The sequence below is a fragment of the Canis lupus genome, chromosome 7 (assembly GCF_003254725.2).
Source record: "Canis lupus dingo isolate Sandy chromosome 7, ASM325472v2, whole genome shotgun sequence".
Classification (NCBI taxonomy): Eukaryota; Metazoa; Chordata; class Mammalia; order Carnivora; family Canidae; genus Canis; species Canis lupus.
In genome coordinates, this window is record NC_064249.1 from 65,678,569 (window position 1) to 65,701,918 (window position 23,350).

The 23,350-nt window shown below is 41.8% G+C and overlaps 1 protein-coding gene across 3 annotated transcripts in view; it reads right to left on the reverse strand.

The window, feature by feature from the left end:
* Nucleotides 1–6,603: 6,603 nt before the first annotated feature.
* Nucleotides 6,604–23,350, reverse strand: part of GATA6 (GATA binding protein 6) — a 32,202-nt gene continuing 15,455 nt past the window's right edge. For all 3 annotated transcript variants that reach the window (XM_025429332.3, XM_025429333.3, XM_035718785.2), the window contains exon 7: nucleotides 6,604–8,007. In XM_025429332.3, coding sequence (XP_025285117.1) covers nucleotides 7,828–8,007 — 180 coding nt within the window. In that variant the 3' untranslated portion in view covers nucleotides 6,604–7,827. The remainder of the gene's footprint in view (nucleotides 8,008–23,350) is intronic.

Here is a 23,350-nt window from a genome sequence, read left to right on the forward strand (position 1 = left end):
TTCCTGCTCTCACAATGCTTTCATTTATTCCAGCAAATGCAGCCTGATGATTCACTGAAGACCAATGGTCATTTGTGCTACTCCCTGGAGATAACTCTGAGCTGGTGTTTGGGGACATATGCAATCTTTGAACAACTCTATTGGCCCAAGTCTCAGTAGCTTGTTAATTTCTAAACTGATTAATGAAGCAATGCTCAGAGTAGTAGAAGTTACTAGCCTCTGCCAAAGGCCAAACTTTTGCTCACAATGTTTAGTTCTCTAGTTTCATTTAGTGACCTCTCAGCCTAACCCAGAGCCAAGACCACTGAGTCAGGAACCTGGAAACTCATTGTCCACGCTGGCCAGCAGGATTTAACCTCTCACGACTCAGTTTCCTCTGCTGGACCTCGGCAAGATCCCTTCCATTTCTAAAGTTAAATGAATCCATGATTTAAGTGAACAAGTACATTAAGAGGTACTGTATTTCCTTATTTGAACAACACCAAGAGCAAGGTTTCCCACTGACACCCAAGTCACCAGCAGTGCGAACAGAAACTGCATGTCCCCCCAGAAAACACCAGAGAATCAACCAAAAGAAGATAGAAAAATTCAAAATGATTCTGGGAAACAAAGTTAATAATACACTCAGCGTATGTAACAAACATTTAGAAAAGCAAGACTAACATCAGAGAGTGTGAAAGATCTAGGGATAAACATAACTGGAAACATGCATAGGATCTAAATGAAAAGTTTAAAATAATTATGAGGGATGCAAAAAAAATCTAAATAAATGAAAAGATATATTTCATATTGGACTGGAAGACTTAATAAAATATATTAATTCCCCCCTAAGTTACCTTAACATTTTAATATTATCCCAATAAAAATACCAATAGGATTTTTTTTTTTAAATGAACAAGTCGATTTTAAAGTTTGTATGGAAAATAAAGTGAAAATAGTGATCAAGGCCTCATTTTTTAAAAAGATTAATGAGAAGGGGTTAGCCCTCTAAATATATTGAATAGTCAAAGCAATTTGGGATCATAGCATGAATAAACAGATCATTGGTAGAGAATAGAAAAATCCAGAAATAGAGCCAAATATATATAAAAATTTATATTATATATATATATCCACATAAGAATTTATACAAGAATACATATACATATGAGGATCTACATATTTTTTTAATTCCCATTTTGAATCAGTGGGAGGTAAATGGATTATTCAGGAAATGATACTGGGACAATTCGGTTGCCATTTGGAAAAACATAAGGTTAAATATATTCTCTACATATTACAAACACCAAAAACAAAAATTCCAGATGGAAACAAAATGTAAACCTCAAAAGCAAAACCATGAAAGTACTAGAAGAAAACATGGGATTAAAAAATAATCTTAACAGTGGAGAAGGCTTTCCTAAATATTACATAAAACTCCAAAGCCATAAAAAAAGAAGATTGATAAACTGAAATACCTTTTAAAAAGAAAAGATCATCATGATTTTTTAAAAGTATAAACAAAGTCAAAAGAAAAACCAGGAATAAATATCTTTAAAGAGTATCAGACAAAAGGCTAATGTCCTTCATATGCAAAGAGCTTCTCAAATCAATGAAACCAATAACCCAATAGAAAAAAATAGGTAAAGAATACGAACAGAATTGGGTAGAGTTCACATAAATGGAACTACACATGGCTCTTAATCATAGGAAAAAAAGTTCAACTTCATTCACAACAAGATAAATGCAAAACAAAATTCAGAGATGTGAAAATGACAAAGATCAGAATGTTTGATAACATACTTGTTTGGCTAAGGGAAAACATGCACTCTTGTACATTGCCTATGGGAGTGCAAACTGAGCCAACCTCTGTAAGACTAATTCGGCAATACCTATCAAAATTAAAAGTAGAGACATCCCTTGACTCAGTAATGCCATTTCTAGAAATTCACCTCATAGGTATATTTGCATATGAGTGAAATGACATAGATATGGGATAGTAATTGCAACACTGCTAGAATATCAAAAGACTGGAAACAAATGTTCTTCAATAAGGCACTGATTAAATAATGAACTACCCAGACATACTAAGTGAGAAAAGCAAAATGCAATGTGTATAGTATGCTACCAGGTGAGTAAAAAAAAAAATTTTTTTTGAGTATATATACTTGTATGTGCTTGTGTGTGCACCAATAGTCAATGCATATAATCAATACAAGAAATAAGTTACATCTGGGAGAAGAACAGAGTGGCTGGGGAATAGGGGTAAGAAGGGCAATTGTTTTTCACTGCATTCCAACTTATAACTTGAATTTTGTACTATTTAAGAAATTTTCATTAATGCAAGGTAAAAAACAATGCACATTCTTTAGCCTTACAGATGACCTGCAGGATCAGATTCTCTGGGGAAAGAGTCAAGGGTTCTGCAATTTTAACAAACATTATGCATGATTTTCATGTAAATAAAAGTCTGAGAACCCCTGACAGAGAGCATTGTTAGTAATGTACACTTATCAAAATAATAATAGCAACAATGATGTAAGCACTAATGAACACTTATTCAAAAAGATAAAGCCTAAGACATCACTGCCAACATCTTGCACAAGTTTTTCTGAAAAAAATTCCTTGGCACAACCAGAGAAAGATTTGACACTACAATGAAGCATTCCTTGTTCTCTCGTGTTCAGTTTTAGCCACTGTTAATAATTTTGCCAGCTTTTTACACTTTGCAAAATGCTTTACTCTCATCTTTTGTGCCAGGTAAGGGCATAACCAGCCTTACTTGGAGTTCCACGAAAAGAAGACAATTAATTGTTCAAATACGGCACAATCCCTCCAAACTCTACTTTCCAGCTAACAACTATTCACTACCTTCTCTGTTCTAAAGAAATCATTGGAAAAAACGTACACATTTACTAGGTGTCTTCAATCTAGGAATACCTGTGTTGCAAATCATAATTACCTATTTCTGAGATGCTCGGGGAGAGAGGAAGGACTTAGCCTCAAGTCTCAGGCAATTCTGCTCCCTTTCTGCATTCTTCAATCGCTTCCCCTTTAAATCAAGAGGAAAAGACAATATGACGGAGAGATTAAGAGCATTGCTTTGGAGCCAGACTGCCAGGGCTCAAATGCTAGCTGTGCCACTGTGTAAGTTTGCCACTTGGGCAACTTTCTTAACTTCTCTGTAGACACATCTGTAAAATGAGGATAGCACCACTTCATTCATTTGGTATGAGGATTACATAAATGTGCGACGCTTTGTATAGAAACTGGTACGTAGTCAGTGCTGGGTAAATATTTGCTATTATTATTTCATACCAGTCTTGGAGTGTTAAAGGAACAGAATTCACAAAAATAGGGGTAAAACCCGGGAAGGGGTGGAGAGACAAGGAGGAAAACTCTTAATGGCTAAAGAGAAGACACAGAAGGCAAACAACAATGAAAAGTTGGTTGTTTCCAAGAAATAAAAAACCAACTACAAGATATTGAAGCAATGGGCCAAGCAAAGCAAAGCTGTTTTTTCCTTGTTCTGTGGACTGCTCAGCTGCCAGACGTTTCCATTTTCCGGTCTGGGTCCGTATCACTGTATAAGTTTTATATCAGGGGCCCCAGACCAAGCAGGTTTGGCATTAGGGAGTGGAGCAGCACCCCTTACAAAGCCCCTGTGTTCATGGATGGGACCAGGATTCTCACCCTCTGTGGCCTAAGGCGACAGGACATGCCCTCCATAGATCAAAACCTGAGGTGGTGAAGGAACCAGTAGAGAACTAGGAGAGCCCAGCTCCAGCTTCTCACAGACGCGCCATCGCCTCTGCGTATAATCTACGTGTGGACCTGTGGGCAGCAAATGCAGATGGAAGGGACCTCTGAGCAACCACGCTTGCTGCCTGATTTCTGCATTTTATGGCTGTGTGGAGACTGAGGTCCAGAGAGAGGAAATGACTTGCCCCAAAGTGAAGGGATACCCAGATGATGATCTTACTACAGGGAACCACTGATGATTGAAACATAAGCCCTTCTACTAATTAAAGTATTATTTCATCTCTAATTGATATACTTTAGCCATTTTTTAAATGCCCATTCCTTAAAAGCAAACAACCCCAAAAAAGCTTTCCAAGCAAATTAGAGATGCAGATTACAGAGAGGCCAGCGTGCTCACTGGGAGCACAGTCGCTTGCTCTAACGTCTAACTCAGACGTGTACCTGCCACATCCTAACTTTCCTTTACAAACTATGTGTATCAGCCATAATTTATTTTATCCAAAGGCCCTGTAAATTTACTTAGGCTTTCCAATCTCCTAATATCTGACATTTGAACCCGTCAAAGACACCATAGGATTCTTTTCCTCTGCAGGTGCTACAGATGGCTACCACCTTGTCTGGGTGCCCCAGCCCCCACCCACCACCAGGGTCCACATCAGAAGGGTCTGCTTTGGTTGCAGTTACAGGTTCAGCCACACTGAATCCATCTCAAAGCCTCAAGTAGCCAGCAGAGCTGTAGATAAATTATCCCACAGACCCTGTTTTGAAAGATTTGGTCTAGCAAATGTATTGTTTCTTATTTAAAATAATCAAATTCATGTCTGACTCCCCATTAGAGCTTCCAAACAACAGGGGATCAGTCAGGAGTGTTGCCAAGCTGACATAGTATTTCAACCCAGAAACAAAACACATTTTAATTAGCAAGAGCTGCCTTACCCTGAATGTTTGATCCCTGCTCCCCTACCTTGCCTCGCCTACACACACGCTATTATTTCCTTCTCAGAGTCGTAAGATCTGAAGACGCCATGAAAAATGCCAGTACATAGAATTGAATGCGCCAAAGCTACCGCACTACCCAAAATTAAAAGCAGTCTGGAATCTGGCTTAGCCACCAAAGACTTGCTGTATTGCCCTCCCAGCAGCTAATTTATCTATGATCTGAAATTACATCAAATTTCCAAGGACTGGGGAAAACATTTCCCATGAGCAAGAAGTTAATTGATTTGCAGGGGGAAATGAATGGCTCCCTTTGCTTTCCTGGCCCTCCCATAGGCACCAGGAAACAACATAAAGTGGCCCCAAAGAGAGACCCCAGACAGGAACCTTAGTTATGTAAGGCAGCCTAAAGTCAGCCATAGGCAACAGAGGACAGAAATTCTGCAACCCATGGTAATGGGTCTAAGGACTCTGTAAGATGAGGTGCACCATCGATTTAAATACACTCCCTTTTGAGAAATGACTTGGTTTTTTTATATGTCACACTTTGGAGGAGCAGTGCTGAGATCATATATTTGGAACAAATTACCAAACTTCTTTATGTATAATCACAGGTGAGAAAGTTACCATTGAAAAGGCCTAGTTTAGGAGAGAGGCCATTGTGTTAAGACAGGCTACAAGAAGCCCTGTTCCCCTTATTCTTACTCCTTGTAATTTATTTTATGAAAGCTTGATTTCTTTCCCTTTATGTTCTAACAAGAAGGAGAAGAAGGAGGAGGAGAGCTTTAGCAACCTGATGGTGTCTTGGGTTTGAAGGAGTAACATCTGAGACCATCCCCAGAAAAAAGATTATTTGGAAGCCCCAATAAGAAAAACTTATTTTCTAACCAAAGCATTTTAACTCTAACAATTTCCAACCCACCCACCAGAAAGCACTCAAAGTAATGAGAACTGTTAAGAAGAGAAAGGGGAAAAAGTAGTCGGGATAATAATTTTCTTTTGCTGTCAGACCAACCCCGTCAGCGGAACTCAGACTGGTGTGTCTCAAGCATGCTCCCTCCCTCCAACTCTGCTGTTCCCTGGGCTAGAGAATCCCTCATTTCAGTCATCCTAGCCTTGCTCAAAAAGTGCAAGTGGATCGAGGGACACCAGACCCTCACAGACAATAAACTTCTAAATACGCCACAGGGAATAAGACATTCAAAACACCCACGCGGTAAGAGCTCCTGCTACCCTACTTCAAAGTCAACACTTCATGCTTCCTATGTGCCAGACACTGCTCTCGGCACTTCATATGGATTCTCTCGCATATCCTAAGAGTTATATGTTAATTGGACTTAATTTTACAGACGAGGAAAATGAGAATGGGGTGACTTGTCCAAGGTCAGAGCTCATGCATGCAGAGCAGAGACCTGAAGCCGTGTGGTCTGATGCCACACCCAGACCACTGTTCTAGTCTGTTTGGTATCAGGGTGTACGCAGGATTCAGCAGCTTCCCCGGATGCACATTCTCCCCAGCTTAGAGTCTCACTTGCAATACAACCCACCACAAGGCAAGACTTCCTCTCTCTTGGAAGACTCAGGCTGGCCCCCATAGTATGACTATAATCACGAAAAGAAGTAAAAAATGCCTCACACTTAGGGAGCCCAAAATGAAATGCCACCATTGTGTTGTGAAACAGTCTCCCATGTTATCATAGAATAGTGGGTCCTTTTCACTTATAAAAATTGCCCCCAATGCAAATTGAAGGTGACAACTCCATATGCCAATTTCAAATAAACCAAGGTATGAAGCAACTCCCAAAGGACAATTTGTTGAAAGGAAAGCCGAAAGGCAATTTGCAAACATCACATGCACTTGTTTTATATGAATATCTCTAGCCACATACAGTATCAAAATGAAACTAAAAGGGAAGGAACTCACTGTACAGAAGACAAAACAATACCCTTTTTATTTTCAAAACTTTGGTGAAATAGGTTTCCATGACATCCCATCTTTAAAAAATTAATGTAAACCAACCTGCCTGTGGGTTAGTCACACTATAGACTTCATCGTAGTGTGTACAGATGCCTAGAATATTTACAAATGTTATTTGTTAGGTAGTAAAGTTTTGTTGCAATTTTTCCAGCACATATTCCACAGTAAAATAAAGAAGGGATATTCGTGTTCTTGTATAAAAATTCTTAACAAATGGATATAGGCAATTTTCCTGAGAGAAGATTTGTTCTTGAAGTATTTTTCTTTTACAATTGGAAATATAGAAATGGGATGCAGTTGTCAAAGAAGCATAAGAATGTCTAAGTTAACATTTTTTCTTTTAAATTATTTAAGTACCATTAAGTTAAAATGTTTACATTCATTATAAAAAATGTTGTTAAATCTTATGCAAATGATTTAACACTGATTGCTGCAACGCAAATTGCACTTTTTAAAAAAATTATTGTTTACATGGAAGAAAAATATCTTGTTTGCTACCCTGTTTACAAATCCCGACTGACTTCAGGTCAGTCACACAATATGAACTTTGAGAAACGTCAGTCACAGTGTACGTTACAGTTATAACGCAGTCTTGCAAACTGAGTAATATTTTTGACTCAGCCTCCAGAGTGTGTACCAAATGGCCTCAAATGGTCTTCTCCATGAAAGCATGTGAAATTCAGGTGTGGAAAAAGTACGAAGAAATTCTGGAACAACCAAAACCGATCAGAAGAAGCACATGATTTGGGGCAATACACATAAAATCTTTTTAAAAAAAAAAATCTCTCTCAATATTCCTTAGCAGGCAAGGCCCCGGTCCTAGTCCCGGTTTCTGGAAGCGGCACAGCGGACACAGATCCCCGGCGGACCCAGAGGCAGGCTGGCTGGCAGTGGCCGTGCCGTGGCCAGTGGCCGGTGGCCAGGGAGGTGGCGACACGCGGCGGGCTGCACCTGCGCTCCGAAGCTCTCCATCTTCTCTCTGGCTCTTCAGAGACAGGGGCAGGGAGGGAAGGCAGAGCAAGCCTCTTGGGAAACACATCTCTTTCAAAATAAAGGCACGGAAATCACGCATCAGAGGAACGTTCCGTCAGCGTTGTCAGCACACTCGCCCCGGCTGGGACGGCTGGACCAAGTCCCCGCAGGCCGGGTGCCCTCCGCTCCCGCGGCGCGGCTCAGGCCAGGGCGAGGGCGCACCAGGAATCCTGTCTCACCGAGGACGTGACTTCGGCCGGGGAGGCCAGGCTGACGCCAATGTACAACCCATCTTGACCTGAGTACTTGAGCTCGCCGCCGCCGCCGCCGTTCTCGGGGTTAGTGCTCTCTCCTGCGCCGGACAGCACTGAGGCGCCCGCCTGGCCGCAGAGGGATGGGGAGGAAAGAGAAGGGGAGAGACGGTTACCGACACGTTTGTCAGGCGCCAGTCCCCTGCGAGTTGCACGCGGGGACACCTGCCACGGGCCGTGGGGCCGGGCGAGAGCCGCTCCCTGCGCGGGCGCCCTCGGCCTAACCCTGGCAGCACAAACTCTCAGAAACATTCTCCCGTGAACCTGAGGCCTCATGGCAGCAGCCACGCAGCGAGATGCGCAGCTGGACAAGGTGGCAAAGGGGAACCGCGTGAGGCCTATCCATGAAGAGTGCCAGGGCAGCCCGGGGGCCCAGCGGTTTAGCGCCGCCTTCGGCCCAGGGTGTGATCCTGGAGACCCGGGATCGGGTCCCACATCGGGCTCCCTGCGTGGAGCCTGCTTCTCCCTCTGCCTGTGTCTGTCTCTCTCTGGTCTCTCATGAATGAATACGTCAATAAAAATCTTTTATAAACAGTGCCAAACTCTCAGCTCTTGGACAGTGAGGCAAACCATACCACCTGGGTAAACAGGTCTTAATGATGCCCACACAATCTAATCATTTCCCAAGAGAAACAAAGTAACACACACACACACACACACACACACACACACACACAGCAGAGCCACAACCTTAGCAGTTACGCCAAAGTCTAAAATGGAAAGCTACACAGCTCAGCAAGGCCTGATAAATGAAATTTTTGAGCACTGACTTCATGGAAAAGTAACCCGTACACAGGCTTTAACATCTACTGCATTTACCTTTAAATTCTTTTCGAGGAGAACAGGCCATGTTGAGAGCAGAGCATATTATAAAGTAAATGCTAACATCCTGTGTCTGTCATGGTTGTGGCAATTACCTGAAGCAAAATATCACTGTTCTGTTTCATTCATTCCTTCCTTCCATCCAAATGAAAAAGGCAAATAGAAAACATGATATAATTTCATAGAATCAAACCAAAATAACCAAAATCATGTTTAGACTACAGTTTGAGAAAGCCGTTGCCTTTGGCTTTTTTCTTAAATCTAGCCCTGACTAGCATGACGCCCAAGCTGCTCAGTGTGGCTCCAAGGACAAGGTCAGTGACGTGTACATCAGAGAGACAGTGCCCCATCTGCACACAGTGCCCCCAAAAGCTCTGACATATCAAAAATAACAAGTCTTCTTGCTGCATCCTTTACTAATTTGAATGCAGGCACATACTATTCTTGGGTGTCAGAACTCAGCCTGTACACATGAATCAGCCACAACTTCAACCTGCAGAACACTCCACTGTTCCTTCCAGCAACATGTGTGCTGACAGGCAGGTACAGAAAATACGGGGGTGTGCCCCTCAGGATTTATATGCATGTTATACTTGGTTAAGAAGTTAGAGGATTTAGGGGTGCCTGGGTGGCTCAATCAGTTAAGCATCTGCCTTCGGCTCAGGTCATGATCCCTGGGTCCTAGGATGCAGCCTCACCTCAGGGTCCCTGGTCAGCAGCAATCTGCTTCTCCCTCCCCTTCTGCTCTTGCTCATGCTCTCTTTCTCAAATAACAAAATCTTTGCAAAAAAAAAAAAAAAGAAGAAGAAGAAGGTAGTTACAGGATATATAGAAACCTCACAAGTGACATCCAGGTTCCTGAGGGAAACAACAGGTGCAGTGACAGCTGATGCAGCTAAGAAGTCTATACATATCAGCCTTCCTTCCACCTGAAAACACCACCCTGTCTGCAACACTTGCATTTCCTTCCAAAGAGAAAAGACAGTGGAAAGACCATCACACTCTCTCAACCCTTTTGGAAAAAGAATGGAAGCCCCTGTGGCCACAGAGGAGCCACAGGCCAGTATCCTGTTGACAAGATGTCACATTCTCCCGCTGTGATGTTAGCAGGGAAATCACCTCTATGGTCTTCTGCCTGAAAGCCCGGAACCTCGCTTTAAGTCAGACAGACCCTAAATGAGGCTCATTGAGAAAAAACTCACAGCTCAGAGCAAGCTCAGAAGAACTGCTCTGCATGAAGGGGGGCCCTTGCTAGGCCAGGCCTGAGATGGATGCCTGGGGCCAGCAGCATGCGGGGCGGTGGGGGAGAGATGGTGCCGAGCCTGCGTCAGTCACAGACCAATGCTTCTTCCATGATTTGGACAAAGCATTGTGGAAGCCTGAGAGGCTAGCATCTGGGGAAACTGAGTGAAGGTTGCCACCTCTGCAACTTCTCCATAAACCTAAAATCACTCCAAAGTCAAAAGTTCATTAAAAAAAAATCTAGGCGTGAGGGAAACCTGGGTGGCTCTGGTTGAGCATCTACCTTTGGCTCAGGGCGTGATCCCAGGGTCCTGGGATCAGGTCCCACATCAGGCTCCTCGCAGGGAGTCTGCTTCTCCCTCTATCTCTCTCTGTGTGTCTCTCATGAGTAAATAAATAAAGGCCTAAAAAAAAATCTAGCCATGAATCCATACTTAAATCATGGCTTTTTCCTTCTAAAAAGTTCAGAAATCTGTTATTTCTTCCTACCTTTCACAGTTTCATCCCATAAATTACTGGATATTTTCCCCCTGACACAACATCCATTTGTCTGGCTGAGCTGATGTGGCATCTACTTCAGAGAAACTTTGGGCACCACACACAGGCTGAACTGAATGGAAGGTATATGCTGAGCCCCCCTTGGCTCCAACTCAGGGGCCTGGAAGTCAATGTAGTCCTGCTCTTTCTGGAATCAAAAATCTGGTTCTCTCTCTAATCCTCACAATACCTGCATGAGGCTGGGAACAAGGGCTTCAGAAGGTCTGGTCGTAGGACTTCCTATCTGCCCATCCCAACTTCCCAATCCAGCCCCTCGGGGAACCAAGCCTTCCCTTTCCTGGCAAAAATGAGGGTTTGTAAAAATCCAGTCACAACAGTACCACCACACTCAAACTTCTTTTTTTTAAGATTTTATTTATTTATTCATGAGAGAGGCAGAGACAGAGGCAGAGGGAGAAGCAGGCTCCATGCCGGGAGCCCAACGTGGGACTCCATCCCGGGTCTCCAGGATCACGCCCTGGGCCAAGGTGGCACTAAACCACTGAGCCACCCGGGCTACCCTCAAACTTCTTTTTAAATTAACAGGAGACTTAAACTGAGGGCTTTGGGTACATAAAAAACATTTTACGAAGTCATTGAGATGTCTAAAACTTAAAACAGATTTTGAAATGGCTCAAAGAATCCTGTCAAACACAAAGCTATGGTTCTCGTTACCCATATAAATATGGTAACCAACTTTAACCATTAATTCCAGAAACTCCACTATGAGCAAATCCAACATGGACTCAGATTTAACACCCAAAGAAATAAACAAAAGTTTATTTTAAACAAAAATTCAATTACACAGAAGGCCTCATTTTAGGAAGGAGCTACCATAAAACTAATAAAAAGAGTTAATGCAATTATAAATGATTTATGTCACATCCAATCTCATAACTGATCTACCTATTTCCAGAAAAAGCACATGTGCATTTATCTGACTAAATCTGAATTCACTACAGATTTGAATGATCTGTATCATTCAGAATCAAAAAGGGATACCTGGATTGGCCCAGGATGCAGCCCACCTCACATGGCCAGACATGCTGAGATAGCAGAGGGGTTGGTCACTACCACAAGTCAGCAACGAGAAACATTAGCAAGATGCTTATGAGAGCCAGACACCAGGCCCCAAAGACACGGTTGTTCCCTGGATGAGCTCCCAGGCCACATACACACTGGAAAGTAACAATGATCAACTTCCTATCATGAATGACAAATGAGTGGCTGAGATATAGGGTTGGAGCAATAGGTCAAAAAAAGGACACGGAAGGGAAAGGATTCCTGGGGATGGGCCGCACGCAGCCTGCAACAGTGGGGACCAGTGTGGACGGACTTCTGAGTACTATCCTAGTTCAGCCACCTACGGAGTAAGGTCACCTCTCCAAGGCTCCTCCTGGCAAAACTCGCCTTCACATCAACCCTCAAGCAGGGCTGTGACAGTACAGTGCTTGTGAAAGCATCAGCATGTTGCCTTGCCACGGTAAGCAGATTAGTGAGGAAAGGGTATTGAGCATGGGAGGTGTGTAGGACATACCAGAGACCTACTCTTAAGCAAAGCCAGCAGAAACAGAAGGATAAGCAAAGGAGGCAAGGAAACAATGTGGGAGAGGTAAACTAGAAGGCCTGAACTAAAACCCTGTGTCTCAGGTTCCTCAACTGGAAAACTGAATTTTTTTAAAGATTTTATTTATTAATTTTAGGGAGAGAGTAGAGGAAGAGGGACAAGCAGACTGCACTGTGCAGAGGCCAATGTGGAGCTCAATTCCAGGCCTCCAAAATAAAGACCTGAGCCAAAATCAAAAGCTAGATGCTTAACCTATGGAGCCACCCAGGCACCCCTAGAAAATGGAAATTTAAAAGAGGCACCTATGTCCTAAGGTTACTGCAAGAATTAAATTCATTAACATACATAAAGTCTTTCCAACAGTATCTGAGACAACAGGAAAGACAACACAAACATATGCTATTAGTATTTTATTATTCTTGTTAAGGAGCATAGACCTAACTTAATCTCCCCAATTATTTTTTTCTTAAGATTTTATTTATTCATAAGAGACACAGAGGCAGAGACACAGGCAGAGGGAGAAGCAGGCTCCCCATAGGGAGCCCAATGAGGGACTTGGTCCCAGGACCCCTGGGATCATGACCTGAACTGAAGGCAGACATTCAACCACTGAACCACCCAGGTGTCCCTGATCTCCCCATTTCTACCCTTTTCCAGGTGAGTTACTACCATCACCTAATGGGAGCAGCAGTGGAACTCGTTCAGAGCTAAGTGAAAACCACCTATCCACATCAGCAATGACTTTCTTCTAAGTAAAGAAATTCTAACACCTTGTTCTTCACACTTGAGCAATAATTCCAAAAGCTATCAACTCAAATATCTTTGTCTTCTTTGTCCAGTCAAAAATGTTAAGCTATACTGCAGACCACCACTCCTACGTCAAAGGGCAGGCAAACTGCAAATTATGTGAGCAACTCATAGCTCATTTGAAATCAAAAGCCACATCCGACTTTCTCAGAAAAAAATGGAAAGAGGTGCTTGTACCAACACTTGAGGAGCTTATTTATAAATGGGGATATGGTACTCAAACATGAAATACTGCAGTGGGGGCACCTGGGTGGCTCAGTGGTTGAGTGTCTTTGGCTCAGGTTGTGATTTTGGGGTCCTGGGATCAAGTCCCACATCAGGCTCCTTGTAGGGAGCCTGCTTCTCCCTCTGTATATGTCTCTGCCTCTATGTCTCTCATGAATAAATAGTCTTTTTTAAAAATTAAAAAAGAAATACTGCAATGTACAGCTTTTGTATACCAATCATATCTTAATAAAAAACAAAATTTTTATGTCACAATACATATGAGATCATAGCGATGAGATCTGTTGAGACCGTGATAACCCCAATCCCCTCATCCATGGCCGGTGGGGCTGTATTCTGGTATATGCCTTAGAAGGCAGTTCGCAAAGCCAACAAGAACTTTATACCCTACTTAGCTCTGTAATTTCACTTCTGGAAATGTATTTATAAGGAAAGAATTCAAAGGAAGGGAAAGGTTCCACAAGGGAAGACAGCCATTGCAGGGTAACTTATAATAGTGGAAACCATGGAAATAATCTTAATGCCTAATAATACGGGTCGGTTTGGAAAAGCAAGTTACATCCGCTCAATGAACTATTATGCAATTATTAAAAATAATAAGATCATGCAGCAAACGGAAAAAATCCCGTAATGCAATGTTAACTGAAAAACAGCAGGATACAAATTCTAACTATGTCATCATTACAATTCCTGCACATGCAGAAGTATTTCAAGGGAACCAGGTAGAGTTTGGGGACAGAGGACCATCTATTAGTCATCAGTACCTTCCTTTGAATATTTTAACTGAATGGCGTAGTGCAGTGTAACTTTGGGGAAGGTAGAAAACATTAGCACCAGAAATAAAACGCACAAGCACTCAAGGACAGGACAAGCCAGCCTGGAAAAAGTCATAAAGTAGCGGGATCAAACAGGGAGGAATCAGAGTGGAGGCACTAAGAGAAGAGAGGCCCAGAAGGGGATCCCAAGCAACTGATGTCACCTACATCCATGCCACCTGCCATTGGCTGGAACCTGGATGATGTGAAACATGGGTCCATGGATGTTAAAATGGTATAATGGGTGCATTAGTGTAACCTGAGCTCTTGCAACAGTATTCTAACTGGGTAAGAAATCTAGAATTGGCACAACTCTCCTTATGAAACCTGGCTTCTCATATCATCGTTTGTCTGGAGTGTCTTTCCCTCTTTGGTGATGTTCAAGAGCTACCTATTGAGAATCAGTGCAACCTGGAGGAAAAAAAAATTCAGAGAAAATTTATGGCCCTGGATCCTGTACCACACACACAAAATTACAAGCATAAATTTCGATTGGTTAATATGTTTCCCCACATCTAGTGGAAAAACCTTGAAAGTTCAGATCACGGACATGAGAACACAGCCAAAGCAGACACTTCCCTAACCTAACCCAACCCAACCCCGCCAGGGTTCCTGAACAGAAGCTCTGAGGGGAGGGCTGTGGAATGCCCACAGCTGCACCATCCTTCCCAGTCTTGGTGGGCAGTGCACACAGGCGGAGGTCCTCGCTCTTTCTCTGATCAAAGTGCATTATGAGGGTGGGGCCGAAATCTGTTCTGTGTTTCCATTCATGGCTTATCTGCCCTCCACCCTCCCACAGACAAGTGAAAATGGAGGCACTTCCTGTTGAAAGAATGTGTTATCAGCACCAGACTCAGCCCGGGCTTAGCACTGAACTCAGGCCAGGTTAGGTAGGAGACCTGGCAGGATGGCTGGGCTGGAAATCTCCCTCTTAAAGGAATAAATGACTTCAGGGACAACCCGGGCTTCTGCAGGCTGGGTCATGGAAAATATCTACTAGCCTGCAAAGTAGGCACAATTCATCTTCAGATCACATGGTTGTTGGTTTTTTTTTTTTTCCTGTGAGAACAACTTTTGGACATATATCTGAAAAGTCAAGAATTTCTGATTTGATAAAGTCATAGAGTCAGTGCCCAGTAGTGTCTGGCTCGCAGTGGCCTCACCAACACTGGCAGCTGTCTATCTTTCCCACTACCTCACAGACCCGGTAACAGGCAGGCCCAGAGACAGCTCCTCAGGCAGCTCTGGCTATCAGAGCTCTTATCAGAGCCAAGGAAACCCTTTAAAGGACACGGCCACTCCAGAACAACGTAGGTTCTATAGCTTGTGAATTATAAACATCAATTTCATTTTTGAGGAAGGAAACCGAAAAGGAGTCAACTGGGGTGTGTTCTGTCCTCTGTGCTGTAATCACTTACTGGAGCCCTGATCTGAAGAAACAAAACACAGCATCCCAGGCAGGTTGAGGGTGAGTGTGTGATCATTCCCAGAGCTTAAGACTTTGATGATGATCACACTGCCTCCTTAGCTCGAATTCAGACTGTCGGCTTCCATGGCCTCTGATCTGTCCTTCCTACACATCTAAGTAAGCTTGTGGTTATGGCTTTCTCTTCTGTGAGGGGAAGCCAGCCATCCCTCACTGCCAACACTCTCTTCTCTGCTTTTGTAACCTCTAGGTTAGGCTCTCCCAGTGTTTTATAGCGGCCTGCCTCAAAAAAACTATGCGTAAATTCCAACAAAGGAGAAACACTTTCAGATAAATAAACTTTCACTCTAAAAACTATACTCATTTCGGTTTGGAGGGAGACATAAAAGTGACTCACTAATAGTTTAGGAAGTGGCACAAACACACAAGCGTTCTGTCTCCATCAGGACCCGTAAAAATTGTCAATCAAAACAAAGCCCTTTATGTCTCCCATAACAACTCAAAGCAAAAGAACATAAACACCTTCTCTCGCAAGAAGGAAGAGTCACGGTCATTGTAGCCAATGACCTAATTCAGTTTTTAGCAAAATATTTTAGTTATTTTTGTAATTTAACAAGCAAATTCTGTAATGGAGAGCTCACTGGCTGCCCCCCTTGGGCCCTTTCGCCCCTTCTGGGCCTGAGTAGGCCAGGTTCTATCCATACCCCAGAATGCTGCCCTTTTCAAGGAGGGAAGAGCAATTCTATGCACATGATCTACCCTGGGCAAAGGAGCAGATTGTTTCATACATCTGTACACATTCAAATAGCAGGTTTGTCACAGTGAAGAAAGGCACAGCCCGAAGTTTAAGTGCCCTTGGGTTAACAGTAAAATGCTGATTACAGGGGCGCCTGGGTGGCTCAGTGGGTTAAACGTCTGCCTTCAGCTCAGGTCATAATCCTAGGGTTCTGGGATCGAACTCCACATCGGTCTTCCTGCCTAGCAGGGGAGTCTGTTTCCCCCTCTCCCTCTGCCCTACCCCCTGCTAGTGCTCATGCCCTCTGTCTCTACACTTTCTCTCTCAAATAAATAAAATCTTTTTTTTAAATGCTGATCACAAACATAAATGGCGGTGGGATGAGCACTGGGTGTTATACTATGTGTTGGCAAATTGAACTTCAATAAAAACAAATGAAATGAAAACAAATTTTAAAAAATGGCATGGGGGAATATTTGTCCCACAAACTGAAGTCACTGGTATTCTAAAGAAAAAGTTTATCTTCTAAAATGAATTAAAATGGATGGCTCTACTCTAGTCAAAGTGGTAAAGGATCCCAAGGAAAGATTTAAAACTTGGTGAATTATGATCTTTTATAACAAAACTTTCAGATGGATAACTTAATCTCACCATCTCAATCAGAGAAAGCAGACCATGATCGGAGAACCAAGCAGCATTTACAAGAAAGCATTATGAAAGTACTAAGTGTCACAAGGAGTGAAAATTTGTGGCTATCAGAAAAATAAAAATATTTAAAACATGGTTACTTTGGGGGTACCTGGGTGGCTCAGTCAGTTAAACATCTGCTTTTGGCTCAGGTCACAATCTCGGGGTCCTGGGATCGAGCTATACACATTGGGCTCCCTACTCACTGAGGCATCTGCTTCTCCCTCTGCCATCCCCCAACCCCACACACATGCTCTCCCTTTCTCAAATATATAAAATCTTTAAAAAAAAAAAAAAAAAACACACACACAAAAAAACCTACCCATGGTTACTTTGTTAATGCAATAGCTCTACATCTCTTCATTTCCCCCCACCAGGAAAGTAAGGATTTATTTCTAATGTCTTGAAATGGGGAAGGGGGGTGGGAAATGCCATGTGAATAAAGCACAGCACTATTAACTTCCAAGATTATATTTAAATAGTGCTGTTCTCCTTGAGCTTCAAAGAGGTCTGCAGGCATCTCCCACTTATGCTACACAATGCTCTTAAGGACCAGATGGTAGGAATTACTTTTCTCTTTTAGTAGGAGGAAAACAGAGGCTTTACAAAACCTTGGCAGCTAACTAGAGTCACACATAGAGCTGGAGCTAGTGTCTGGCTGCCTGAATCTGTTTCCTTCCAGCTGCTAATCTGTGAACCCCCAGAAATAAACTTCAGACCATACCAAGGCTTCACCATGAATCAAGCAAATAAGCTTAATCAGAGCTTTAAATTAAAAATATGTGTCCCTTAATAAGATAAAAAATATGATTCCAGAGTGTGCACCCCGGCTCTAGTGAAACCATGCCATGTTAACAACAACGAAAACAGCAGCACAGCAAGTAAATTTAAACATCGTCAGATATTGACTTGGAACTATTTACTCGCAAGACTCCAACAGGACACGGAGATCAATACTTGTCGTTTATTTGTTCAAGTCTTTCTTAAAATCCGAAGTCAATAAAATAATTTGGTTGTGCTCATTCCCACAGATTCCAAGTGCTGGGTCTGGTGCACTAGGTTACTGAATTATGAATTATCGCACATGCCAACACCTGTCTTTGGAGATGCTTTTTAAAATTATTAAAATTTCAGGAAAAAAAATAACAGGTAGCTCTCAACATGAACAAAGCTAACAGATTGTATTGAATTCATATCCATTAGATCTTCATATTGCTAGTAACTCTTTTGGCAGACACCCATGAAATGCATAATAAATTACTTTCGTTCCAGTAAAGGAATTCATTTTCTTCGAAGATTCATTTAGCAATAACATTTCAGAGCATTCTAAGCCAGATTTCTTAAATTTGGCCATGTTTCCCGTAACATTATTTCATGTTTTGTGACAATTTGTATATTCTTACAGAGGCAGGGCGGGGTGGGGGGGTGGGGGGGGAGACTACAAAGAATCTGTAATCTACAGAGAAACCTTGTGTTCTACGACGAAGCCGCCCAACCCGAGGCCGTGAGAAGGCACACGACATTCTACCCACACTTCTTCTTTACCTAGCATTCTGGCTTTCAGATTGTGATAATGAGTCACTTATTAAATAAGCCACAGTCCTGTGATAAATTGGGTGGACTTACATATTATAAACTATTTAAAGAATGATATACTTGTGCTGACCTCTCTCTATATATATATATACACACACACACACATATATAAAGGCATTGGGTATTACTGTAGTGCAATGCATTTCTAACTATTCCTCCTTACTATCCTCCCCATAACACACAGGCACGCACGCACAAACACACACACACATACAAGACAAAAAACGGGAAGTCTAGAAAAGGCCTTGAGATCAAAATGAAAGTATGCAAACTCCACATGCTTCCATGTTCCTTGCCAGGTTGGCGTGTGACTTTCTCAGCAAAGGCCAGTGTGGTCAGACAGGAACGTGAGTTATTAAGAAGGAACTGAAAGAAGAAAGGGAGCCTGGCACATAGGGAGCGTGAAGATAAAATGCCAACAAAATATTTACGTTCATGGCTTGCAGCGAGTGGCAAGTGGGATATTAATAACTGTGATGATTGGTCAGCTCCCTGGGAGTGGTAACAGCCCTGGAACTGAGAGAGGCAGGAGACATCGGTTCCAGTCCCGGCTTCAACACCGGCTGGTTTTGTGACCTTAGGGAGTCACTCTGGATCCTGGCTTATAAATGAGGCAATTATAAAACCTAACTGCAGCACTCTCACAGACCGCTGTGGGAGACTGATGACTTTCTAACTCTCTTTTTATTCATTTAGAAAAGAGCATCGTGGACTATAAACTCCGGGGGCGGTGGGGGGAGGAATGGACACTTGCCTATTAAATGCTTTTTCAATGATTTCATAAAGACCGGAGGCAATTTGAACATTCTGAACAATTCCAACTAATTTAGCACTTACTATGTATCAGAAATCACATCATTTGAAGGATGTAAGTACTGCCTTTTAATAATTACCTTAAGTACACCAACCACAGCCAATTTCACTATGTGTTATTCTTTTATTATCCAATTGACATAGTCTTAGCACTGTAACACATTTTATTAGAAATACATGAAAATTTGTACAAAATTACAAATATTGCCTTATATATTTGGTTATAAGCAAATCACTTCTCTGGCATAATTTTCCCACCTGTTTCTGCAGGACTTTTTTTGATGCTCAAATTACTAATAAAAATTAGATTTCTTTCAGAAAATATTTTTCTTTCTGAAGATTTCAATATCACATTTATCATGTCTTAATCTATGCCTTACTGAAATGTTAATTAATTGAAATTTTGAAAAATAAAAGGTTTTAAAAAAACTCTAGCATGCCACAGGTAACAACTGACTGCCAGACTTGAGTCTAAATCCTGATTCTTAATACGTACATAATCTTGAATAAATCTTTTAAAAAAATACATACAGAACCTTGGGCCTATTACTTTGTTCTGAGTCTCACTGCCCCCCTAAATCAAAAATGGAAATAAAACATAGGTAGAGTGATAATTATGACTAAAAGAGAAAATGTACACAAAATACATAAAGTACTTGATAGAAGCAGGCTTCTGCTTTTCTATGTCCAGTATCTTGTAAATAATAAATACAGAAAAGGGAGAAATCTTCTCAAAAGCAAGAGGACAATGATAAAATGCAAAACTAACACTAATGCCCTGCTCTCCTGCAACCTAAAGGCTCTCATAAAATATTCAACTTAAGAGATGAGCGGTAATTTTTTGACCCTCTCCAGGAGTCTCATATGAATCAGAACTGCTCTGCAGAATCAAGTTCCTCTGAGTGAAAGTAACTCATATTGTATATGAGTCCTTCATGAATGTACCTTTCAGCTACTTAATTATGGTAGTAGTAGTTAATAATAACAGGAATTATTATTTTGTGACCAATCACAATGCCTTAGTAAATCCAGTATGACCTAATCCCTTGGAGAAAAAAAGACAGTGGAGTATAAATTTGCTAATAAAGAAGGAATAAGCTGGGGCACCTGTGTAGCTCAGCGGTTAAGAATCTACCTTTGGCTCAGGGCGTGACCCCAGGATCCTGGGATGGAGTTCTGTATCAGGTTCCCCACAGGGAGCCTGCTTCTCCCTCTGCCTATCTCTGCCTCTCTGTGTCTGTCATGAATAAAAAAATGAAATCTTAGAGAAAAAAAAAGTAATAAGCTACGTGACTAAAGTGGTGTTTTCCATTTTTCAGTATAGGATGCAAATATTAGCACGTAAAACCTATAAAAAGAACTTTAAATATTAACCTACAAAGCACCTAAACTTTCTTCAGAAGGCCATCTGAGGACCCACGCATACCCTAACAAGTATCAGTCCCCAGTCGCTGCTGTGGCCACAAGCACTAAGGTGCGCATTTATTCTTTCAAACCACTTGGAGCCCCAAGATTTAGCACCATGCAGCTCAGAGGAAGTATTTCTTCTGACAAGGTTTTTGAATGAAGTTACTACCGAGGAGTGACTAGTTGGGAAACAGCTCTATCTAGGCACAGAGCATCCCAGAAGAATAAATAAGGCAAGAATGAAGATACCTACTTTGTATCAAAATGACCAATCAGCAGGTAAGCGCCCCCACCCCTCAGCCAAAGGGGCAGAATCAGCCAGCATCAAATCTTAAGTCTGCCTCTCTTCGTGGCAGTCGTCTATTACCAGCGATGAACCACAAAAGGTACAGAAAGATTTCCTATCTCCAACACACCATGCCCAATATGTCTCCATTCAGAAAATTCAACAGGCCACCCCAAACCATCCTGCCCTGAGAAGCCCTGGGGATAGAGAAACCAGAGCCCAGGCCTACATCATAGTGCCATGAGGCCAGTGCATGTCAACCAGCTCTGAGGGAGTCTTTTCCTTACTAATGATGAGGGGAAACCCTGCTTATAAAATGTACAAGCAGGAGCATGCCAGTCTTTGTTTACATCAATTATCAAAATACTCTCTTAAGAATGTTTTAATTGGGGAGCCTGGGTGGCTCAGTCGGTTAAGCATCTGCCTTCGGCTTAGGTCAAGATCCTGGAGTCTCAGGATTGAGCCCTGCATCAGGTTCCCTGTTCACTGGGGAGTCTGCTTCTCCCTCTCCCTCTTCACTCCACACCCCAGCTCGTGTACTGTCTTGTGTGTACTGTGAGCTCTCTCTCTTGCTCTCTCAATAAATAAATTTTTTAAAAAGTGCTTTAATTGTTGTATTCTAGCATAGAAAAAGAAACACATTTGTCAACACAGATGGGGGTTAGAGAAAGTCCATCATTTAGAAATGAAGACAACTGGACCCCACTTAAGGTTGACTTTATATTGATGTGAACCAGTTTCAAAAGTGTACCTTCCACTTACTTCACCAGTCTCACCTCCTACCTTTGGCTCCACACCCTATGCTCCAGCAACACTGAACACTAAAGCTATGTCCTCAAAGCATCACAGTTGCCCATGCTCTTCTTTCTGGAGGATGTCATCGTGGTGCTTTCCTTGCCCTGCAAAAATCCTATCCCACTGATTCAAATGCACTCTGTGAAGCCACTTCCAACTCTGAGGTCAGAATTAACCACTCCCTCCTTTCAACTTCTACCCTACCCCGTAGCTCATTTAAGGCACTTCCACACCTGACCAGCAGTGTGGTCCCTACCACTACCACCACATTATAAACAATTCGAGGTCAGGTACCTTGTTTCATTCAATGGTAAACAGGGCCTCTCAGAGCACAATACTTTTTAAATGGAACAACGACTATAAAGCCAGGATTAGTCTGCTAGAGTTCATCTCCAACATTTTATGTTTTATGATGACTTCAACATTATATTTGCAGTTTTAATATAAACTTAAGTGGCTTTTAATTTTTTAAAGTAATTATTTATAGAACTACTTTTAGGCAGGCAATATGTTCAGTGGTATCTTATTCTCAGACATTAAATCTCACTGCTATTTTCATCCCCAAATTAATCCTTCCTGCCACAAAGGAAAAATAAGAGAAATGCCTTTTATCTATAAAATTTGGGGACTGAGCTATAAAACATAAGCTAATATATATGATGTATGAAATGTATGGATAATAATGAGTATATATGATGTATAATATGCACACATCATATATACACATCTATTATATTTTTATATATGTAAAGATTTCTCCAGTTTTACTAATTTTTAGTTACAAGTCATAGGAAGGGTAAGAATATTTAGAAATTATGAAATCTTATTTGGAAAAAATAAATCTTATTTGGGAAGTGCTAAAATAGAACACTGTTCCCATATTTCCCTTCTAAATAAGAACAAAAAAACCCTAGTGTGATTTAGTCAATAAATGGAATTCAATGAAAGATTTAAATATTCTTACCATCCACCAAGAATATAAATGCTAAAGAAAATCTGTTACATATTTAAGTCAACTAAATACATATTTTTCAGTAAACCTACACGAGAGAAAATTTTAGTACATAAGACTTTTCTTGGAAAATGCATCTTTAAGTTCAAAAGGCACAAAAAATAATCAACTGTCTATCAAAATGTAAGTGTGACATATTTCTTAATCACAAAAATTCAAAAAGAACAAGCCAGGGGCTATTTTAATACTAGGCTGCATAGCAGTCAGCCTTCCCAATCTCAGAGAGGAAACACACTGCCCTCCCTCTGTCTCCGACACATAACACACCACACAGAAAACCTACAAAGAGAAACTGAGTCATCAGGTAGCTGAGTCAGCAACCTGATGACCATTAGATCTCTTGGAAAAAAGACGACATTCTTTCTAAGTTAAAACACAAATTAGCAACAAATACATAAAGCTAAGACATTGTAGCTTCATGACAAATAAGGAAAGACATAAGGCCTCAGAGCACCACAAAAATGATTTCCGTGCCCCTGAGACACTTGTCAAGGAAGAATGCCAAATGCTGCATGCTAGGAATCCTGCCCTCACCTTACTGCTGCCCAGGAGGGAGCCCTAGAGCCTTTGCTCTCAGCAGCAGAAAACTACCCTCCCTCCAGAACGTTCAGGTCCTGCCAGGCTAGCTCAGGAACCAGC